Source organism: Lissotriton vulgaris, chromosome 1_1 (genome assembly GCF_964263255.1).
Source record: "Lissotriton vulgaris chromosome 1_1, aLisVul1.2, whole genome shotgun sequence".
Lineage (NCBI taxonomy): Eukaryota > Metazoa > Chordata > Amphibia > Caudata > Salamandridae > Lissotriton > Lissotriton vulgaris.
In genome coordinates this window covers 2,138,467,441-2,138,491,221 of record NC_141685.1, presented here as the reverse complement: position 1 = coordinate 2,138,491,221, position 23,781 = coordinate 2,138,467,441, and the positions used below count along the sequence as shown (strand labels likewise).

Here is a 23,781-nt window from a genome sequence, read left to right as displayed (position 1 = left end):
TTCCAGAATATATATTCCAGGTGGGATAGGGGACATATGGACGCATGGTCCCGTCTATGCAGCCAATTACCTGTGGAAATCTTAATATCCTGTAAAATTGGGTTATTGTATTCTGAATTTCTATAACATCCCTGGGCAAGTAGATGTGTTCATGTATGTGGTGGATCATGGCATCAAGGATCTTGTGAAAGAAATGCGAAAGCGCACTCTGCTTCACCCCTCCAGCCATTGCAATGACATCTCGTTAACTACCAGTGGCCAATAGTCGGAGGGAGCACAACACCTGGACATGGGTGTGGATAGCATTGCTGTGCTGGGTTCTGCTTTCTAGTTGTGGCTACAAGATGGCTATTAGCTCTAGAATAGCATTGCTACTCAGCCTGTACTGCTGGTATATCTCTTCCTCTGAATTGTCAAACCTGGTTAGCCTGACTCTGAAAATCCTCTCCTGTCTCCACCTCCTCTGCTGAGCAGCAAAAATCTGCATCCTCCTCGATATGTACAGGCTGTCCTTGTGTTAAGATTTGTGATGCATCCTGGGCCTGCTTTTGTAGTTTGGGCCCTGTTGCAGTTTTGGATTCATGGTACATTGCATGTGTAAATGGGCCATTTTGCGCGTACTCACAAATTGCGACTTGTTTGTACATGAAGGTTAGCGACTCGCTATTTTTCGGTAAACGCTTGCATTGCAAATTTCTGATTTGCGAGTGCCTGTCGTACATCGCGTACAACCCATTTTGCATGCGCAAATCGATTTGCGACCGTTTAGCAAGTAGCAAAACGATTGTACATCTGGCCCTTAGAGCCTGCCAATTCCTTATTATTGGTTGGTTTCATCCTCACGTTTGTTTGCTTGCTTCTCATTCATCAGCTTTCGTAGGCTTCCTTCCTTTTCCTGTGTTTCTCCATCCCCTGGAGCATGGATGCATTCCTGTGTCCTTCCGCTACTCGATATTTCAGGTGCTACTATTTTCTTTTTGTTTAAGAATTCTGTGAGCGAGTGTGTGTGTGTTTCAGTTTTCCCCCTTGTGTACTTCATGTTTCATCTGTCTCCATCGTGTACTTCTCCCCATCTGGATCCTCTCCGTCTTAATCTGTTGTCCATGTGCTTGCCCCCAGCCCTCGACCACCTATGTTGTCCGGCTGCTTGCCTCCAGTACCACCCATCCAACATGCATTTTCCCTCTGCTTGCCCCCAGATCCTCCCACCCATAATTATCACAATGCTTGTCAACAGCCTCTTCTACCCGCCCCCATTACCAGTCTGCTTGCCCCGGTCCTTTCCTCCCACTCTTTCTGATCTATGTGCTTGCCCTCAGCCCCTCCTGACCACCCCCATCGTCTGGGTTGTTGCCCCATTCCCTTCTAACCACCCTTTGTTGTCCCTCTGCTTGCCCCAGCCCCTCTCACCCACTCCAACCTACCCTCAATGAACCATATGCTTCCCCATTCTCTTCAACCTGTCCTCTCCCCACCAGCATCTTTTCCGCCGACCCTTCCGCCCTCTATGTTGCCTCGGGTGTAGACGGCTAAAAAAAACTAAAAAACTCTGAGATGGCAGTACTAATACACTTTAATTTTTTTTTAATCATTAGTGCTGTCCGTGTCATGGAGCTTTTATCTATCACTTTAGCCATGTTACAGAGCAGTGGAGCTGCTGTACAGCAAAACATTGCCCAAGTCTATAGCTCTCATAGGCGAGACTTATTGCCTTTGCCAATGCATGTTTTATTAGAAAGGGCAAGAGAACAAGGATTCAGTAGGTGATTAGAGGGGAGGGGAGTTGTGTAAACATGTATTACAAGATATAAAATGGCGGTATTACCTTGGTAAAATGTATTGTTGTAACAAAGTACCTTATCCAACTTATAATGAGCTAATTGTTGTTTTAAAAGAATGGTGCTTTGATGTGTTGCTGATTGTTTTTGATCGCTTTCAATGTGTTCAATGTGGAGAAGTGTGGCTCAATGGTTAGAGCGGCAGACCCTGATGCAGAGGTCTGGCCCGGGACCAGGATTCAATTCCCACTTCGGCGGGTCTTGGGCTCAATTTCCTCGGACCTGATAATTCTCGCCTCAGTGCCTATTCTAATCATGGGTCCCAATCTGCAACTCTGGGCAATAGCTTGCTTAATCTCCACAACGGCCCCAACAGCGCTGGGATGCCTGGTTTCACCTTGGGGGTGCCCAGGAGTGGACATTTCACCGGGAAAAGCCAGGAAGGGTTTCACAGCGGTATGCGTACAGCGCCAGGAAACCCCGATTGGGGTATAAGTGCGCTTTACAAGTACAAATTCATTTCATTTAATTTCATTGTATTTTAGGAAATGTTGATTCAAATGGTGAAGTAAATGACGTTGCAAGGGGCCGTAACTTTTGAAATGATTTATTTCTTCATTCTAGATTTGTTTCACAGTCATCAAAAGAAGCATATGTGATTTCTCTTTATATTGATAATCCATTACTGATTGGTGGGAAGAAATTTGACCTGCGCTTGTATGTGCTTGTCTCTACCTATCGTCCACTCAGATGTTACATGTAAGACCATTTTTAGTAACCTTTTTATATCCTTTTCAATCCATTCCCTTATATACAATCATGCATCTCCTGTTGATTGATTTTGTTCTTGTAAAACACGTATACTACCTAGTACTATGGAAATACAATGCTGCCTTACAAATGTGCCTAATTTTGAATGTACTATTTTCTCTACATAATGTGCTAATGTAATCTCTTTCACATTTGTATTTTAGTTGTAAGTCTTGTATGTTTTTGCGAATAATTCTGCATTGCAGGATTGCAACATAGATCAGTTTATTTTTTATTTAGAACTAGTTCGACTATATAATTTTTATTTTGAAGAATATTGTTTGGAAGGTGTCAGCAAACAATCTCAGTTCTGAAAATTATCAGATGTCCGCAACTTTTTCAAATAAAGGAGAATCTATTTTTCTGATGGATATTTTGACCTGCAGTTTCCTCACATTGTGACTATCCAGACGTCCGGTTGTGTCTGGAAAATGTAGCTCTCTGGTCCAGTAAGGAGCGCTGACCCCATCACTGCTTTAGAACGGCACCATAAAGCCATAAAGATTCCCCACTGAGGCTGTGACATCAGTTTCTATATTTTCTGAGCCATCAACAATGCTCTGGATCCTGCTCTCTCATTTCAGTCCGCAACAAGATTGATGATTTTTGTCCAGTTTTCTTTAAAAAAATTCAGTGCAAGGATGTTGCCCCGCTTCAGTCCCAAGGAGTCAGGCTTTAAAACCTGCAGGGACTGTGGTGGATAAATGTCCATCACTGACCTGCACAACATCTGTCTTTGTAGCTTGGAGTCTGACCACAGCACACAGTGTGACTCATGCAGGAGCAGGCACCCCAAAGCCATGGAAAGGGATGCAAAACTGTTTATGGCCCAAGCCAGAAATGATCGAAGGGCCAGGAGGAAATCGGCTGTCACCATAGTTGAAATTGCTAGCTAATAAAATGGCAACACAACTCAGAGTGGCACCCAGTTTCCAAGAGTAAGTCAAGTCAAGTCAGCTAAAAACAACCTGCTCCCTTTCGCCCGTGTGTATTTCCCTATAATGATGGCTAATTTTAGCCTCTGCTCAGTTGTTCCCAAGCCCTCCCGAAAACCATATTGGATATCATAGAGGACTTTGTTTTCCTCTGCCCAGGCCTGTAATCGTTATGAGATAATTCAGCCCACAACTTTTACCAAAGAGTCCAAAAGTGAAATGGGCCTATAACATCTGACGATTACCTTTTTTTTAAATGGGAACAATCACTGCTTCAGTCCAGGTATCCAAAAAGTGAGCGGAACAATAGGCATTAACTACCTGAGTAGCAATAGCGCCCCATAAAGACAAATTAGCCTTGAACAAGTCAACCGGCACGCCATCGGGCCTGGTGCTTTACCCCCAAGATTTGCTCGGTTTACTTCATCTAGGGAAAACTCAAGGTTGCAATAATGCATGTTAAAATCCAATAAATGTTCTCCTTACTGGGTTCAGAGTTATCACCAGAATCATAAACCCTAGTAAAATGATCAACCCAATGGTCCTCCATAATAGCAATTTCCAAGGACGGGCCATCTCTTGGGTGCAAAAAGGTGCTTTGACAGCTTTCCAGAAAGCCGAGCTGTCCCCCATTGACGAAGCTTTGATCAGAGCTTCCCAGGCTCCATCAAGTAATTCAGTTTTTTGCATCTTGAGGGCTAATCTATAATCGACTCTTGCCTGCCTGACAGGGTTAGGGTTTCTTGGAGTCTTGTGTAGTGCTTTTAAGATTGAGTGCAATTTGTATCAAACCAACCCTGGGTTTTCCTTCTATTTGAGCTCTCCACATGTAATACCTCCCTCACTGCTGCTGAGATCAGCTGAAAAGAGGTCAAAATGTTGGTTTGAACAGCTATATCAGATAGACATGTCTCTACAGCTGTTTTACACTTCTGTATCAGTCTTTTTGTTGCCAAATGAGGGTCCACTAGTGACCAGCCAAGGTGTACCCGTTTGTCTTGCCCAATGTAATATCAGATATCGCCTGGTCAGTGTTATCATGCCTCACCGTCTTATTTAATGGCAGTGATATGCAATAGCATAGTGGAAAATGGTCACTAAGTGAAATATCTCTGACCGAGAAAGAACAAAATTTAAAGGTGTGGTTATTTGTCAGAAATACAGAGTCAATAGTACTACAGAGGCCTCTTCCATTGAAGGTATAACCCATAGGGGCTGGTCGGTCACAAATTTCATTTGCAAAACCTAAATCTAAGGTGAATATCATTTCATTATACAATTCCCCCAACATGGAGTGGCAAAAATTAGTATTACTAGTGCTCTCTTCATATGTTAGACCACACTGCTTTCCATCCTCATAGGGGCATAAAGAACAATTAAAATCCCCTCCCAGAATAACCATTGTGTCTTTTATACTTTCACTATATATAGTCCTCACATCCAGGGTCAGTTTTGTTACTACCACACCCAAATTTCCAGCGGGAATATTATTGTAAAAATGTACCATTAACATATGTTGCCTTCGGGACGTGGCTTTGCAGAGCTGCGGGATGGCTGCTTGAAAGAGCAGCTCCGCCGGCCGACAACGTAAATCCGATCATAAATCCTGCAAAAGACGTGTGGTCGGGGGTCTGGCGCGGTGGGGGCGCCGTGGAGACCAGCCCGGAATAGCCCGAGTGAAAAACTTGTCGGTGCGGCTGCCTGATATGAAGTGTGACGCGCTGGCGAGTCCCGGAGTCTTGAGGCCTAGAGTGCCCTAAAGAAGCCGGGGCCTGGAGTTTGACGGACCTCCAGAGGGCTCGTGGCTGTCTGTGGCAGTGCAGGAACTGTGGGAGCGTGAGTGGCGTAGCAGTACGGCTGCAGACGCCCTGCGGGACATCGCAGCTGTGGGGCGCGAAGAGCGCTGGAGCCTGAGAGCCGCCCTGTCAGGAGCCTGGCGGAGGGAGGCGAGTGAAACGGCCCCGGGGGGCTGCGGCGGCGTGTGAAGGCAGAAGAACATAATTGGCTGGAGGAGATGCGGGGCTCGAGGCGGCGGACCGCTCCGGAGATCGGGGGCGGGTGTTTCGGCCTCCGACCCCTCAAGTGTTGACTGAACGCGATCTGCTTCGCTGGAGGTGGAAGACCAGCGTCTAACTGGTGCGGCCGCCATTTTGTGGCTCAAACACGGAAGACAATCGGTCCCTTCTTTTTGCGGCTGGTGGCTGAGGTGGTGAGAGCCGTGGGGCCCAGCATACGGGCTATTTTTGTAATTAGACAACAGGGGGAGGGGATTCCTTTCCCATCCCCTCCCCCCCAGGTGCTTCTCCTCTTCCCGAGGTGATCTACAGCGCGATGAAGGCTGACCGCGGGGGTCCTGCGAGGCGCGAATTCAAAATAACACTGGCCCAGGAGTAGAGCTGCAGAGGTGCCCCGCAGATAAGACAGATTGGCAGTGCTTTTCTCGGACCGGGATGCAGCGCTAAGTGGGTGCTACACATAAGGACATCAAGTGTGGGGGTGCACTTCGCGGCATCTGCGGGCTGAGGTTGGGCGCCGGATTTGATCAATGGTGTGGTGACCACGACTTTTGTCACAAGACTTTGCGGGAACGTCTATTGAGGCAGGAGACGGCTGGATCCACTGGGGCGCACCCCACCTCCAGACAGAATTGAGTGCTCCCCCAGGCGCTGGTGAGATACACAAGCACATTCTGGCTCCCCTTAGTGCAGGGAGCCCAGAGTGTCGCAAAGTCAGAGGGGGATCGGCGGGGCGATCCATACGGGGCACCCTCCTTGGCAGTGCGGGGCATAGTCCTGGTGCATAAAGATACTAGACTGGTGGCAGGGGTGATTGGTGGCTGTTGACTAATGATTGGTGTCGCCCGGGCGCCGCCTACCTCCTGCAGAATAGCAGATACATATATAGGGAGTCACGGAGCCCGTAGATACGGTTGCTGATAGTACTGCTGGGCATCACAAGAGTGCAAATATGGGCAAACCGGAAACACACCAGCCAAAGATAACTTTTGACAAAAAGTCCAACAAAGTTGGGGACGCTGATGGAGGACAGTAGGAGCAGCCCACTGGCTCGACGGTGCAGACGCCGCCTTCAGACGACATAAGGGCAATGTTCCTCTAACTTAAAACAAGCCTACAGGGTATTGATAAAAAGATGGACTCCCTGGCTGAAAGAATGGATAGAATCACTCAACGAATGGAGAAGCAGGAAGGTAGAGTGAGCGTGCTAGAGACAAGGGTCACGGAAACTGAGGAAGGCCAAACAGAAATGGACAAGAAGCTAAGGGGGATGGACGGCTTGCTCCAACTCATAAAGCAAAAGAATGAAGATTTGTAAGCAAGGTTGAGAAGGAATAACGTTCGTATCACGGGGATTGCGGAGTCCACGGACATACAAAATATGGAGAAATACATTGAGGAGTTGATGCGGGACCTATTTGGGCAAGATCTATCACAGATGTTTCTGATAGAACGTGCACATCGCTCGTTGGGCCCACGTCCGATACCGGGAGCTCCACCGCCACCGATACTGGCGAGAGTGCTAAATTACAGAGACAGAGACACGATACTCAGACTTGCCAGGGAGAAAGGTGATATCCAACATAAGGGCAACAACATAGCCTTCTACCCAGACTTCACATTACAGGTGCAAAACGCCCGCAGAGAGTTCCTCCCGGCAAAGAAAATCTTTCAACAAATTGGGACTCGGTACGCCCTGATATACCCTGCCAAGTTGAGAGACCAAGGACACGGAAAACCCATGTTCTTCACGGACGCTAAGGCTGCTCTCACGTTCGCAGAGCAGATGGCGAAAGACCACAAGCAGCAGGCAACGTCGCCGGACCCACAGGCTGAAAAGACACTCAGTGACATTGAATGAAGTACATGGTCCTAAGCGCTGGAAAACCAGATAAGTGTACACAAGATCCATATTGCTGTGATTGTGGGTGGCATAGGTGGTGTCTGGATCCGATTGTGGTAGTGCCTTAAATTTCAGGTATGCATGCATGGTCAGACTCCCTGTCTGTTATAATTGGTTGGGCTGGGTTGGGCGCGCTCGCGGGGCCGGATCTGGGTCGCATGTCAAATAGTCGGCCACCCTGCCAAGAGAGCAGGGGCGTATAGCCGGCAGACCTGCGTATACACCTTAGGGATGATTCCCACAAGCTCACTGCAGTGGGCAGTTATGTTTTGGGTAGTTGGAGGGGGTGGGAGTCGACACAACCTCATTGGGTGGTTGGTGTTGGTGGGGGAGGGGGGGGAGTCAATCTTTCTGTTCTAATCTACTACACACTGCTTCGACAGATATGCGTTTGATACACACAAGCAACTCAGCCATGTTCATGCGCTGGTGCCATATGTACGGTACAGATGCCTGATGTAGCCGTTGGGCCTGGACACGCTGCTCATGCTCCTCCACATACATGTTTGTTCTGGAATATAAGGGGGTTAAATGATCGGAGAAAGGTCAGGCTAGTCCAATCCTATCTCTTGAGGAAAGAGGTAGATATATGCTTACTCCAAGAAACAAATTTACAAGACACGGCAGCAGTAGCCCTTATGACTGCCAGATGGGGTGAGATAGTGACAGCGGGATATTCGTCCTATTCCAGGGGTGTAGCTGTCCTGATCCGCAGGGGGCTCCATTAGAAAACTCACCAGACGATAGTGGATCGGGAGGGGAGATTTATTTTACTCCATGGCATGCTTTATGGTACCCCCACGCTGATCGTGAATGTGTATGGTCCAAACACGGACAGCCCTGAGTTTTTTCATAATATCGGTCAGAAAATACAAGCACAGGGGTCAGCGGAAATCCTCTGGGGAGGACATTTTAATGTAGTACTATCTCCAACACTAGACAGGGAGGGAGTGGCCCGTGAGCATCACCTTAAAGCTGCACAGACTCTATTAGACATCATACACGACCTCCATTTGTTAGATACTTGGAGGACATTGCATCCCTCGGTTAGGGAAGGAACATGCATTACACACCACAGAAGCTCCTGGTCGAGACTGGACAACTGGTTGTTATCAAAAGGTTTGCATACACGGACTGTCGACACAGACCATTACTCGCGCACTTTCTCAGATCACACCCCCGTTGTGGTTAGATTGCACGTACCTGAGCCATATGTCACCCCATTCACTTGGAGATTCCCGTCGAGTGCCCTGCTGGATCAGGTCTTTCGCGAAGGTGTGAGAGAAAAAGTGAAAGATTATTTTACACTCAATGAGGGCTCAGTTGATTCACCTGGGGTTCTCTGGGAGGCATTTTTAAGGTAGTCATACAGGGCAACTGTATGGCTTTAAAATCAGGAGAGCTGAAGGATATACGTAATACATTGGGCAAGCTGGAAAGAGAGATTGGTTCGTTAGAGAGGGACTTCCAGGCACATCCATCCCCTCAAACTGCAGCATTATTTAGGACAAAACTGACAGCATTTCAGGAGGAGGCGGAAAGGGAAACTGCCTATCTACATAAGTACGCACAGGCAAGAAGATACGGAGAAGCAGACAGGGCAGGGAAGACATTGGCTGGCCTGTTGCGCGTACCGAAATGTGCTGAATACATTATAGAGCTACAGATGGTGGACGGTGGAGTAGCCAGGTCACCACAGGATATCTTATCTGAAATGTCCAGATATTATCAGAACCTATATTCGACTACCACATGCCCAACAGAAGGTGATATAGCGGACTATCTAGACACAGTGGCGCTTGCATGGTTTAATGACGGGGCAAGGGAGTATATGATTCTACCAATTACGGAAGAAGACATACGGCAAGTAATTTGTAGTATGCCGTCGGGCAAGGCCCCTGGGACGGATGGCTTGACAGCTGCATTTTATAAAGAGTATGTCGACTTGTTGGCCCCCCGTTTGCTGCAAGGGTATCTAGAAGCAATGGAAACGGGTACGCTCCCCCCCATCCCATAGAGAGGCTATGATCATAGCATTGTTGAAACCGGATAAAGATTCGACTTCCCCTGAGTCATATTGACCCTTGTCGCTCATTAATCTAGACGCGAAAATATACGCGAAGCTTTTGGCGAACAGGCTGCAACCCATGCTTCAGCAAATAGCCCTACCGGACCAGTCCGGATTTATACCTGGGAGGGCGACGGCGCACAATTTGCGTACGCTGTTCGGTGTCCTGCATTATCTAGCACCACATGTGCAGGCAATGGCGGCAATTTTAGATGCCACCAAGGCATTCGACTCACTGGAATGGAAATTCCTTTTTGTACTATTGGCCCGAATGGGCCTCAGCCCCCTCTTCATACAACAAATTAAAATCTTATATGTCAATCCGAGGGCGAGAGTGAGGGTGAATGGACAAGTATCAGATTCTTTTGCCATAACGTGAGGTACGAGGCAGGGGTGCCCGCTATCATCGCTACTATTTGCTATTGCCACCGAACCTCTAGCGGCAAGATTGCGACAACACCACACCCACAGGAGTATTGGGTTTACCTCAAGGGGCCTACTGATCTCCATGTATGCAGACGACATGACTATCTATATGGGCGACCCTACAAGACAATTTCAATGCACTCATGAGAGAAGTGATCAGATATGGGGGCCTAACTGGGATCCAGTTAAACTGGTCTAAATCCACGATCCTGGCACTAACTGATGGGACCGACCCATGTGACACAGACTTTCCCATCCAGTGGGTGATGTCGGAGGTACACTACTTGGGTATTATTATCAGCAGATCCACGCAGGAACTGTGGTTGGCTAACTACGGAAGGGTTATGGATTGGATCTGCACCAAAGTACAGAGATGGAAAAACCTTCCCCTTTCGCTACTAGGGCGCATAGCAATTGCAAAAATGGTCCTGCTTCCTAAATTGCTCTACCTCTTCGTGAATATACCAATGCCACTCACGAGACAATTCTTTAGGCAACTCAAAACAGCCGTTCTCTAACTAGTATGGGCAGGCAGGCCACCTCGTGTTTCCTGGAACTTGTTGACACTTCCTTTTGAACAGGGCGGGCTGGGAGCCCCTGACTTTGAACTATATGCCTACAGCGCACAGGCGCAATTCCTTCATTTTTGGCAGCACCCGACCCCGTTCCAACCACATGTAGCGGTAGAACTAGATAGATCTGCGCTGATTCCATTGCACGCGGGAGTGTATCAGCGATACAAAAGAACTCATGGTGAAATAGACACGGTTGAGGCAACCAGATGGGCATGGAAAGGCATAGCGAAACGTGGGGGAGTGAAGGAGCTATATGCCCCATCTATGCCTCTGGGCGGTAATCCGTTGCTAACCCCTTTGACGGATAATGCGACTGCCTTGCGAGCTCAAGCACACAGACTAGAAAAGGGCGGTGACCTTTACCCTGATGCTACATTCCTGACACTGCAACACATGTGCAAGGAACAAACGCCAACACTTTCGGACACATTACTCTATTACCCGCTCAGGGCGGCCTGTAAGGCCTGTTACACTGACTATCCCCTTGAGCCTCAAACCCTCCCGGCGTTGAAAAATATCCTATCCAACTCCTCTCCCAAGAAATTGGTTACACTCATATACAGCGCCACACAAAAGACATCCCCCATAGCATCCTTTACATCGAAAGAGGGCTGAGAAGGGGAAATCGCGACACCGATCACGAAGCGTCAGTGGCCATACTGCTGTCTGCAGCTAGAACACCTATCACCGAACTACCGACTTCGATTAATACACTTCAACTTTCTGCATAGGATATACTGCACACCTCTACAACTACATCGCATGGGCCTCCACGCTGACGCGAATTGCTGGCGTTGTTTACAACAAGACGCAACGTTCGTACATTTGGCATGGTCCTGCAGGCTGATAGCCAACTTTTGGCTGGAAGTGTTCAGGCACATAGGAGATATAGTCGCTACTCAGCTTCCACCCACCCCACTTATGGCTTTGATAGGATTTGTGGACGAGATCCCTAGAGATTCCCGTAAACTGGTAGCGATGCTGTTGCTCTTAGCCAAGCGACAAGTGGCAATACATTGGAAAAGGGAGAGGCCGCCAACAGTTGCCGGTTGGCTGAGTATTGTAACTTATTGCAAAGATCAGCTGACCAGATACTGGGAATTGCAACCAAGTCGCTCCAGGCCGGTAGATATATTGGTGCCCTATGTGACCTGGTTGGCAGCGGGGAGCGTGGGTCATGGATCGGAAGTAAATGAGTAAATTATGTGTTGTCTGGCGGAGTGGTGTGGGGAGTGGGGGTGGGGGGAGAGTGGCCTGACAATTGGGATGCCATTATTGGTCTGCACAATTATCTCCCTGACATGAGTACCGGTACGGGATATGTGCACTGAGGATGCAAGGATTGGAGTTGCATTGCATAGTTACAGATAATTCAAGCTGGTGTGTGTAGTTAGGGGAAGGGGTGGGGGGCATGTAAGGGGTAATTTTCCGGGAACCGAAAAAGCAGCGAGAAACTTTAACACTATTTACATTGTCTATCTTCTTTTAGTCCCGACAGTGACTTATAAAATTGTTGCTTTCAATTAGCTGTAATCGCTGCCGAGCACCTGAGATGTCGGTATCAAAGCTGTGTATATTATTTGAGTCTATGATTGTCTGACGCCGCCGGCCCCAGGGTTGTAGGCGCATAATGGCTGTGTATTTGATGATCTATTGCAATAAACATTGTTAAAAAATTTTTTTTTTAAAAAACATATGTTGCCTGCTATTGAGGTCCACTACGATTAAAAGTAAGTCATCTAGGCACTACCCTAAGCCTCAGGACTCCTTGTCAGCGCCAGAACTGGTTCTGGTACTCCAAGAGGAGTTGGTGTTTGCGGTTCCTCCAAAACAAAGCACCAGCGCCCAGGCTCTCAATGCTTGCGGCTCTGAAGCCTAGCCTTCTCAGCCTTACCTTGAGTTTATTTCTCCCGGGACAGACCCCCTGTTTTTCTTTAACGTTTTACATCTTTGATACGGGAATGATTTCCTGTGGAACGCCTTCTGACTCCGCAGGTCCTATGGGCTGGTCCTTAGTGATGCTGCTGGATGCTGCTGAAAAGATTTTCCCCAGCCCTGTTTGATCCCTTCCTGCCCTTGCCGCCTATTTCTCTGCCTCTGTCGACTTCTCCACTTACAGCAGTGGCCGGCACCATATCCAATAGTTGTCCTGATGAGGTCTTCCACTTCTCCACTGACTCCAAACCAGCCTTCACTGTGCCATCCCGACACCACTGGTGCCAGTTTTGATGGAGATACCAGCCCCATTCTCTCTAATAGAGCTCCGAGGCCATGTAAACAAATCTTGGATGGTGCAGAAGAGACCAGATTCTTCGTTTGTGGGGATTCTGATCCTCGAGTACCTGACGAAGGACACCGATAATGGAGATGGCCAATCTATCTCCATGGACCTCGATTTCTCAGCCATGAAAGATGGCAGTGGTTAAGAGGCCTCCCTCGAGTGGGAGTTACAGAAGTCTCATCCTTCCTCCTCATGATAGTGAAGACAACAAAAGTTATGTATTTCCCCTTGCCAACCATGGAGGTCACTAACATTCTGACACACGTCCTTCACCCTGCGTCTCAGGTAAGAAAACCCTTGTTACCTTTTAATGATGCCATCGTAGAGCTATTCATGTCGGCTTGGGAAAACCAGAGTCCGCCCCTGCTGTTAGTTATTTAGTGGCCAGATGATATAGGCCAGACCCAAGCGACCCGGCTTTACTATAGACTTTTCCCTCCGTGGGGAGCCTAGTGGTGCAAAGGTCTTGTTCTTCTAAGTTATTTCCTGGTATGTTTCCTACTACTTCTTTGGATAGAGACTTGGAGAAAATAGAGCACCTAGTCAAATAGTTGTGCCCTGCAGGGAGTATTACCCTAATGTCTCTCAATGACACATGCCTAGTAGGCTGTTATTCCCATGCTCTATGGGACATGGTTCGATCGGTGATCCCAAACCTCCCAGACCTTCTACAAGGGCACTCTAAAGAAGTGGTGTCAGAATGGTCAGGCCGCTGTCAGACCGATCCCCCAATCAGGCCTAAACATGGTGGACTCTGCAGCACCTGCTTTGGGAACTTTTGTGGCTTTCAGATGGTTGCGAATCTCGGGGTTCCGCAGCAATGTCCAGATGACCCAAATAGACCTCCCTTCGATGGCTTGCGACTGTTCAGGGGCAAGTCTAATTAAGCTCTTGAGTGGTTTATGAACTGCAGGATCACTGTTACACCCCTAGATCTCCAACCCCAGCAGTGGGAATTACAGGGAATTCTATAGGGTCTTGTGAGTTCACAAGATGCTTCTCCTTTTGTAGCAGATGGACCAGCACAACAATAATCACAACAAAACCCCTTGTTCAAACAATATTATAATCGCAGCAAGTGTAGAGGCTGAGTTTCACTGCCTCCTACATCCTCACCGTCACTGGTAGGAGAGAAGTCCTAGTTTTATTTTATCAGAGCACATGGTGCCATGCTCCTATCCACAACTCTGAAAGGCATTAACTCCTAATCACTGGCTCTTGCAGATTGTGGAAAGAAAGTATGCTCTACCCTTCCAACTGGCCCCTCTTCTCATTTCCCCATTTTCCTCCTTTCTGCAGGCCACCTACACATCGGTTAGTGGAACATCTCCCGGGAACTTGCAACGATTTTGGAGACCTCCTCAGCAGGATGTGGCTACAAGTCCAGGAGTGGGAACTCCACCCGAGTCCTCCTTCCTTACTTCCACAAGTGGGGATTCCCACATATGGACCTGTTCTCAACTGTAGATAATGGAAAATGCCCAAACTTCGTGTGTGTCCAGGTTCCCACACCTACTATCCAGAAGCAATGCTTTATGGATGAACTTCTACGGAATATTTGCATATGCTTTTCCATCTCTTCCTCTTCTTCCAGTTCTAGTTCGGATCTCAGGCAAACAGCTCTCACACTAACACTTGTAACTCCCACATGAGCCCAACAGCCCTGGGTCACAACACTACTAGAACTATCAGTATTTCTGCCACAAGAAGCAACCCCTCAACCCGAAGCTTATCAGTCAGAGCCATGGAGAAATCTGGCAGCAAAATCCCTAGGAACTCAAGCTAGCAATTTGGCTCCTGAGGTCACAGAATTCGGTTATCTCAATCTCCCATCTGAACCTATGATCATTCTCAAAGAAGCTCGCCGGCCTACTACTAGAGCATGCTATGCAGCTAAATGAAAATGATTTGTTACTGTCATTATAAAAGTATAAATCTATTGAATGCTACAACACAAGATTATTACTTTTTGCACCTACAGCTTTCTGACCTTGCATTCACTCCATATGCTTACATCTATCTGCAGTGGCTGCCTATTTTGCAAATAGGCAAAACCTTTCTTTGTTCAAAGTACCAGTCATCAAGGCCTTTATGGAAGGTCTTAAAAGAGTGATTCCACCCCGGGTTCCACTTCCAGCGCCCTGAAATCTTAACATTGTTCTTACAACATTGATGGGTCTACCATTTGAACCACTGTATATCTGCTTCCTTTCATTTTTGTCCTGGAAAGTTGCTTCCTTAATTGCCATTATTTTACTCAGACATGCTGGTGAACTCCTAGCACTAACCTTTGAAGAGCCTTTCTTACAGCTCTGCAAGGATAGGGTAGTCCTTCGCACCAATCCAAAATTCCTTCAAAAGGTGGTCTCTCATTTCCACCTTAATCAATCAGTTGAGTTACCGGTCTTCTTTCTGCAACCAGATTCTTTTGCTAAGAGAGCTCTACATACATTAGATGTTAAAAGAGCCCTTATGTACAACATTGACAGGACTAAAGACTTTAGAAAAACCAAACAACGTGTTGTTGCTTTTAAGCCCCCTCATATAGGAAAACCCATATCCAAATCAGGCATTGCCAGGTGGATAATTAAATGTAAACAAAAATATCTCCCTGAGCTCCACAATTGTATAAAACACAGCAATAATTTGCCAAAACAAGTAGAAGGAACAGTTTCAATCAAATGCAGGAGTAATGTCTGTGGCTGTGTGGTAATTAAAAGACCTGCTTGAAGAAAATACCATTAAAGAGATTGGAATACCGTGAAAATTGGATTTGTGGATTACTTCCTACAACGGATATACTTTGTTGCAAGAAAGACATTACTCCTGCACTTGATTAAAACTGTTCCTTCTACTTGTTTTGGCAAATTATTGCTGTGTTTTATACAATTGTGGAGCTCAGGGAGATTTTTTTGCTTAAAGTTTAACAACTCTGGAATTCAACCAGAGTTCTCGGGGGACTGCATGGTAACCTGTCCCTTTCTCCCTTAGAGTTCACCATATATACAAATCTTTCTGATTCAGCTTCTTACCATTCGCAGTGCGCCTGACCTCTGGCCTGGTTGCCAATATTTTGAGGATAATTAAATGTATTCAGACATGTTACGCTTAAGCCAAAAGAACTTTACCTACACCCCCTATGCCACACTCTACTCGCATAATTGGTGCTTCTATGGCTTTACTAGGCAACATCCCACTAGCTGATATACGCAAAGCAGCTACATGGCCTTCACCACACACTTTCACTAAACATGATTGTGTGGATCTTCTAGCATACCAACAATCTAATGTAGGTCAGGCAGGGCTACGTAGACTCTTTCAAACAACTGCAACACTCAGGTCAGCCACTGCTTTAGTGGGCACTGCTATACAGTCTATGCTCAGCATGTGCATCTACAGTCAAATGCTTCGAATGGATAATGTTACTTACTCTGTAAACATCTGTTCTTGGCATATAGAGCTGTAGATTCACATATGCCCTTTCTTCTCCCCGGAATCCTTTGGCCATTGCAGTTCCTTTACTTGTTTCATATGCATGAACCTCTCCTTACTTACACTTACATTACACTTCATTCAGACCAGATGAAGATTAGTTCGGGGGTACTTTGCGTGGCATTTTGGGCAGAAACGGAAAGTCGTCCATTTCCATCACCAGCAGGGCATCCTCTGGTGATTAAAAAATGGAGGCCCCAAACGACGAGGCTCTTGAGGGCCATGGGTGAAGAGCGTCAATTCGATGAGCAATAAAGTTTACTATTTTCACGATGCACCAGACTGAATAAGCGATTGAAAGCAATACCGATGAGGGTGAGCGTGAGCACGAACCGAACAGAGCACCGTAACGGTCTTGACTCAGATCGCAGGCACTCATGTCCAAACCTAACTGCGGAAAATAAACAATCTAACAATGGAGTTGATGCCCATGTGCATACTCACCAAGAGGAGTAGTTACTCTACCTTGTGACTCGAAAGACTTCTTTGAAGAAAAACAACTTGCACATATCGGGACCCGACACTAGATGGCACTAGGAGTATGCAAAGCATGTGAATAGACTGCACTACACGCCACGAGTTGATGTTTACAGGGTAAGTAACATAATGCTTTTGGTGGATACACTATCTACCTGCAGGTTCCTCACTGACCCCTCCCACCTCCCCTTCTTGAAGATTGGTTACCTATTATAGTGATTTTTATAAGATTCCAATCTTATATTTTGCTCTGCTTCCTCCTGATAAAACCTTGTTCTTGACCTGTTCGCCTCTAAGGCATGGAGAAAATGAATGGGAAACTGATGTCAGAACGCCATTGGGGTGCTTTATGGCATAAGTGTCTTCACAGTGTTGTTGATTCCAGTGCGAGATGGAGCCAGCGCTCACTGCTGGTGCAGAGAGCTACTGATGAGTTTATGGGTCTTGTCTGAAGCCTGGGATATTCAGAAGGTGAGAAATCTCCAGGGAGAGAGAGTATCCACGTGAAAGATCATCACCAAAGGTAAGTAACCTTTTTGTTTGAGCTAACTCCTGCCCACTGTGGAAACCCAAGCATGAGTGTCTGAATCGCGTCTTCGTCAGCAGTGAGGAATTTGGGTATTCTCTTTAACTCCACCAATGCTATTATTCACTAAACTAGCTCCATTCTTTTAGCTTGCTCTTCAATATTGTACCTCTCCCTTTTTTCATCATATGTATGCATGTATATGTTATTTCTATAGCACAATCCTAGCCAAAAGGCAAACGAGCACTGTACAGGGTCAAGGACAAAAATCAAGTCAACGAGTGCCAGGAGAGATAGCTGGGTTGAGGACTGTTAATCCATTGTGATGTAGTGGTCTTTAAATGGGTCAGTCTTGAACTCTTTCCTAAATCGGAGTAGCGTTTGTGCAGTCCTGTTGGATACTGGGATGTTCTAGATCCTGGGTGCATCGATGGAAAACTGTCTTCAATATTTCCAGAACTTTGCAGTCCACATCCTATTCAGTTTCAAGACGTTTGGATACTTCTTTTTGCAGTTCTTACCCATGCTTCCAAAAGTTCAAAAGTGAGTTTTGTCAAATGTGCTATACAGCATACAAAAGGTCATATGTAAATTTGACCCTTGGACTACGATCTGGTATTTCACACTCCTTTACCGTGGCTTACACTTTCCTCTGAGAATACCCGAGTTTCATTTTAACAGCTTTGGTGGCAGGTCCTTCCGATCGGAGGGAACCAAATCCAGGATCTCCCTCCCCGACAGTCTCAGGCTAGAGGACAATTGTTTGAATTTGCAAAAACAACTAAAGACTGACTATTTTCCTCGCTAAACGTTTGAGCCATTGTTGCCAATTCTCAGCCAATCCCCTTTCTTTTTTCTCCAGTGCCTAAGACTCCCACACATGTATGCTAAGCTCTTTATAAATCCATTTAAAAACGCTATTTAAATATAAAAATAGATATGCACACAATGTATCTACTTTTTCTAACCTCAGTTAAGAAGGCCTGCATTGTATAATGGTTAACTATATACAGCATTTGCAACGCGCTGTCTTCTGACATCCAATACTAACAGTCAATTTAAATATTGTGTACAAAATATTTTGTTTTATGTACCACTTACAATCCTCACAGTTCACCCCTCCCACCCACTGCCCCTTGGTTCCCCTAATATATCCTCCTGCTCAGATAACATATGTAAACAAAATATGCCAGTATAATTGTTGTTAAATATGAAGCATCGACTTCCGCCCCCCACCCACCCTCCTCTCTTCATACTGACCAAGCTACTCCTCTGGGCATAGTGCTTATGCTGAAGGACGTGCTGTGCGTTTCAGTGATGTCAGCATGTGATTTGGCCAGCCGAATGAGTCCGCGTGTGTGTTTTCATGGAGATTAGCAATTTATAAAGACTGCATTTAGATGTAAATGTGTAACTTCAGCTTAACCAAGGAAAGGCGAAAATAACTGAATCCAAGTATTAATTTGTTTTAACGAACTTTGGGAAAAAGGAGAAAGCAACAGAATCCAAGCATTGATTTGTGTTAACGAAGTGAACTCTTGTGAAGCTCTTTGTATTTTACATGGAGGCAGCTTATCAGACTATATATCGCCATCTTCTTAACTGCATTCCGCAGTGGGAAAAGCGGGGTCGGGTGCAGTAACACTGAAATAAAAATGTAAAAAACATAATTATTGATTAACTCTTTGTTTCTGCGTGGATACTCTGGCAAAGAATCGAGTGCCAATGATTGATTTTTTTTTTTGGTATAGAAAAGAAAATCATACAAATAGGTTCAGGTTAAGTTATCTATGGTCACTCTGTCTCTGATTCCGCCGATTTCAAACTCTGAGTTAGAGGCGTTGTGTACTAAAATTAAAACTGGCTCTCCATTAGATCCATTAAAACCAGAATTATTTCAGAAAGTGCTCCCCATTATCCTGTATCCTTTAGGCTCAATTTTAAACTCTTCTCTTGCTACAGGTAAGGTTCCAACTGCATGGAAACACGCAAAGGTGCTGCCTCTTCTTAAGAAATCCAATCTGGATCCTAAGCGAGTTGAGAACTTCAGGCCTATCTCTCGTTTACCCTGGGCATCGAAAATATCGGAGGCCCATGTCAATACCACTCTTTCCAACTTCCTGACCACCAATAACATTCTGGACTCCTCTCAGAACGGCTTTCGGCCGGGTCACAGTACAGAATCAGCGTTGTTGGCAGTGACCGAGCATCTATGGGCTTCTCTGGATGCGAGTCACATGGCAGCACTCGCCCTGTTGGATTTGAGTGCTGCCTTCGACAGGGTGTCCCACGCAATTCTGCTGAGACGTCTGGAGGAGGTCGGGATTAGCAGCTTGGCACTGTGTTGGCGACATCTTTTTTGGATGATAGGACATTTGATGTGTCTGTGCCCCCTTTCTTCTCAAAGTGATACAAAAGGGGATGATGGACGGAGCGTTTGAACAAATCAAACACTCACCCCCAGTCAACTGATCTGGGTTTAATCCATCAGCATTCTTTAGCTCACTCAGCCAACCCAGTTCAGACATGGCCATATGCAAATCAGTCTGACCCTGAGCCTCATGGGAACAGTCCAGCCCGAACTGCCAAGCCATGTCTTCCCTGGACCTGAAACAAGCATCCTGGGACCGGTTTCGGATTCATAATCCTCATCAGCCAGGCTATCTTGAATCCAGTGGCCAAGTGAGCAAGGGACTCACGTCTGAGCATATTCTGCCAACTTAGGGAGAACAAAGCGATACAAAAGGGGATGATGGACGGAGCGTTTGAGCAAATCAAACATTCACCCCCAGTCAACCGATCTGGGTTTAATCCATTACCATTCTTTAGCTCACTCAGCCACCCCAGTTCAGACATGGCCATATGCAAATCAGTCTGACCCTGTGCCTCATGGGAACAGTCCAGCCCGAACTGCCAAGCCATGTCTTCCCTGGACCAGAAACAAGCATCCTGGGACCGGTTTCAGATTCATAATCCTCATCAGCCAGGCTATCTTGAATCCAGTGGCCAAGTGAGCAAGGGACTCACGTCTGAGCATACCCTGCCAACTTAGGGCGAACAAAGCGATACAAAAGGGGATGATGGACGGAGCATTTGAGCAAATCAAACACTCACCCCCAGTCAACTGATCTGGGTTTAATCCATCACCATTCTTTAGCTCACACAGCCTCCCCAGTTCAGACATGGCCATATGCAAATCAGTCTGACCCTGTGTCTCATGGGAACAGTCCAGCCCGAACTGCCAGGCCATGTCTTCCCTGGACCGGAATCAAGCATCCTAGGACCGGTTTCTGGCTATCAGCTGTCTTCAGCCAGGATTGCTTGACTCCAGTGGTGTGGAGAGCATGGGACTCACGTCTGAGCATACCCATCCCACCATGGTCCTAAGGAACTTGTTTTCCACGGCTGAGAGATTGTTTGCATTTTCTGTGCCCCACAACTCAGCTCCATAAAGAGCAATGTTCACAGCCTTACTGCTGTACAATTTAAGAGCAGGTGCTACTGGTGATGCTCCTACCTCAAAGCCCCAGTTAGCTGGGAGAATTTCAAGGATGCCTTCTCTAGATGGTTCTTCCAAGCCATTACCTCAGATAGCTTGATATAATCAAATCAGCTGACCCTCTTGAGCGGAACATTGTCCAGAAACAGATTTCCCTTAAAAGATTTGTAAGGATTCAGCATCATTAGCTTGGTTTTATTGGTGTTGATGACCAAGCCCCTCTCGTCACAAAAAGCCTTGAATTGATTCAATAATTTTTGGAGGCCCATGGGGGTTTTAGAAACCAGGAGGGTGTCATCTGCGAATAGTAATGTGGAGATTTTATGGTTCGCCAAGACTGGGCATCAGCTGGAATCCAGCAGAAGAGATCAGCTGCTTGATTAACATACAGGTAAAAAACATCCCCAACGAACCCCCCGCTGGATCAAAAAAGGCTCGGTGGTTTCTCCCTGGTTTCCCCATCTCACACGGGCAAAGGTTTTTTCGTGTAACCTGATTAAAGGTTCCAGGATTGCCTGTGTTCCTTACCACTGAGCACCCGCCAAAGTAAATCTCTGGGCACAAGGTCGAAGGCTGTTTTTAAGTCCATAAAGGCAAGGTATAAACTACCCTTGTCCAACACAACTACCTTCCAGTACAGCATAGCAAGACAAAATACTTTATCGATAGTGGCGGTCTTCCGCCGAAAACCCGCTTGGAGTGGAGAGAGGATGTCATTCTCATCCATTCAATCCTGAATCTTAGCTTGGAGAGAACGGCAGAAGACCTTTTGTGCACAATCGATCAGGCCGATCAGGCGGTAGTTGGAGTGCTTCGACCTATCCCCTTTCTTAAAAATGGGTATTACTTCTGCCCCTTTCCATGAGTCTAGAATCTTCCCCCCGCCAGCTATGTCATTGGCCAATATAGTTAAATATGTTGCCCAGTTGTCCCTGTCTGCGCACAGGAGTTCACCAGGGATGCCATCCAGGCCTGGGGTTTTCGCAGATATGATTGCATTCAAAAAAGAGCGAATTTCCTCCTTAGTAAATGAGAGGTTACATACTGGGTGAACTATGTCATGGGGCATCTGGGGTCTGTCATGAGTGATGATGATAATAGAGTACAAATCACTAAAATGGTTATGCCACTCTACAGCAGGGATGTTGTTGGCCAAAGGGGGTGATCTTTCAAAATTGCCTTTGGTCAAAAGGTACCAAAACATCCTGCTATCTTGATGCAAGATGGCTTCCCCAAGATCTTCCCATCTACTTTCGTCCCATTCTCTCTTGGCTTTGTGCCTGTTTATATTCCTTCCTGGCTTCACGTATCCTGGGTGCATCCCTGTTTCTGATGGCTGCAGACAGTCTCCCTCTCAACACCCTACATTCCTTATTGAACCACAGATTTGTTCCCAATGATATCCTCTGATTTTGCTTAGTCTTATGAACATGAACATAAAAAGATCTGGCCAGATGGTCAAATAAATTCCTCTGGAGGATGCTACAACTGCTCCGTGTGGTCGGTTCATCTGTTGCTAATGACAGAGCCTCCAGATGCTTTTCTTTTTTTTAAAACATGTTTTTATTGGTTTTAATACATAAAACAGAAAGACAGTAGGCATGTGTAAATTTCAAGGTTACAATCATAAGGTAGTACTTGCAAAATTGACTCATTTCTTTCCTCGCTCCACCTCTTGGCGCCATTGTACCGACCATGTAGAACCTCCTCCCCCCCGCTTCATCAACCCTCCTCAGAGTCATCATCTGAGCTTTCATCGTCTGACTCAGGCACAGGGTCACAGATGTCACCCCTGTATGTATTCCAGTTGTTCCAGATTTTGGTCCATTTGCGAGGGCATTTCCTATTTACATAAACAGCTCTCTCCGTAATCATTGTAATGTCCATGTCTCTGCACCAAGCCCCTAAAGAGGCTAATTAAGCTGTTCCCCACTTCTGTGCCACATTCCTCTTGGCCACCATGAGGCCTAATATCGCCCAGATTTGCCCATGCCGAGATGTCATTTGGCTCCCAAATATTGAGAAGGCATCTTCTTGGCTCAGGCAACAGGGAAACATGCAGTGTTTGGGATATTGAACGTAATATCTTGCGCCAATAATCCATTAGTGGTGGACAATCTCAGATTGTGTGGAAAAAGGAACCCTCGTTCCCACAACCGCTAAGGCAATATGGATGCTGAGTCTTACCGATTCTATGAAGTGTAGTTCTAGTGAGATAGGCTCTATGTAAGATTTTAAACTGCACAAGCCGAGATTCCCACCTCTCTAGGGGAAGCGAGCGCCATCTGCCATTCTGCCTCATCCATGGCATCAATATCTGCTGTCCATCTCTCTTTCAGTGTTGCTGTGGGGTCTGACGTATTGTTTATTAGTTTGCGGTATGTGAAGGAGGTGGCCCGCCTAGGCATAAAGTCTGTGAGGAGCCTATCTCCTAGTGGGGAGGCCTCAGGTATATTCTTGGTCTGGGGTAGAGCTGTTTGGAGTGCGTGTCTGATTTGCATGTAACGGAATGACTAGGTTGGCGCAAGCTCGTATTGTTGTCTTAGCTGGTCAAACGAGATGACCTTCCCTTTATCCCATAGGTCACCCACTGTGGTGATACCGATGCTATCCCAGTGTTCAAATACCTTGCTGTTTCTGAGGGTCCCTAGCTTCTTCGCGTCCCACAGGGGCGTGAGTTTGGTTATGACCTCCTTCCATCCCAATTGTGCCTGAGCTGTATACCATAGTGTGACAGTATGCTTCGTCGGGCCCACCAGCTTCAGCGCTCGCCTTCTATTATACAGGGCCGCCAGCATATTGTCCATTCCCAGCTGTGCCCTATCTGCCATGTATGCTGGATCCGTCCGAGGGGCGTGTAGCCATTGATTTATTACTTTGAGGTGTGTAGCCCAATAGTAAAGGCGTATGTTAGGGAGTGCTATGCCGCCATCATACCAACTGCAATGTAGTTTGACTTGAGCAGTGCGTGCTGGTTTGTTGCCCCAGAGGAGTGT

General features: G+C 46.6%; 1 protein-coding gene across 3 annotated transcripts in view; it reads left to right on the top strand.

Moving 5' to 3' along the window:
• TTLL1 (TTL family tubulin polyglutamylase complex subunit L1) overlaps window positions 1–23,781 on the top strand; it is a 381,222-nt gene that overhangs the window by 205,441 nt on the left and 152,000 nt on the right. For all 3 annotated transcript variants that reach the window (XR_015295929.1, XM_086922194.1, XM_086922187.1), the window contains exon 5: window positions 2,403–2,537. Coding sequence is in view for 2 of the 3 variants with exons in the window: in XM_086922194.1 (XP_086778320.1) it covers window positions 2,403–2,537 (135 nt within the window). In the remaining variant the exon portion in view is untranslated. The remainder of the gene's footprint in view (window positions 1–2,402; window positions 2,538–23,781) is intronic.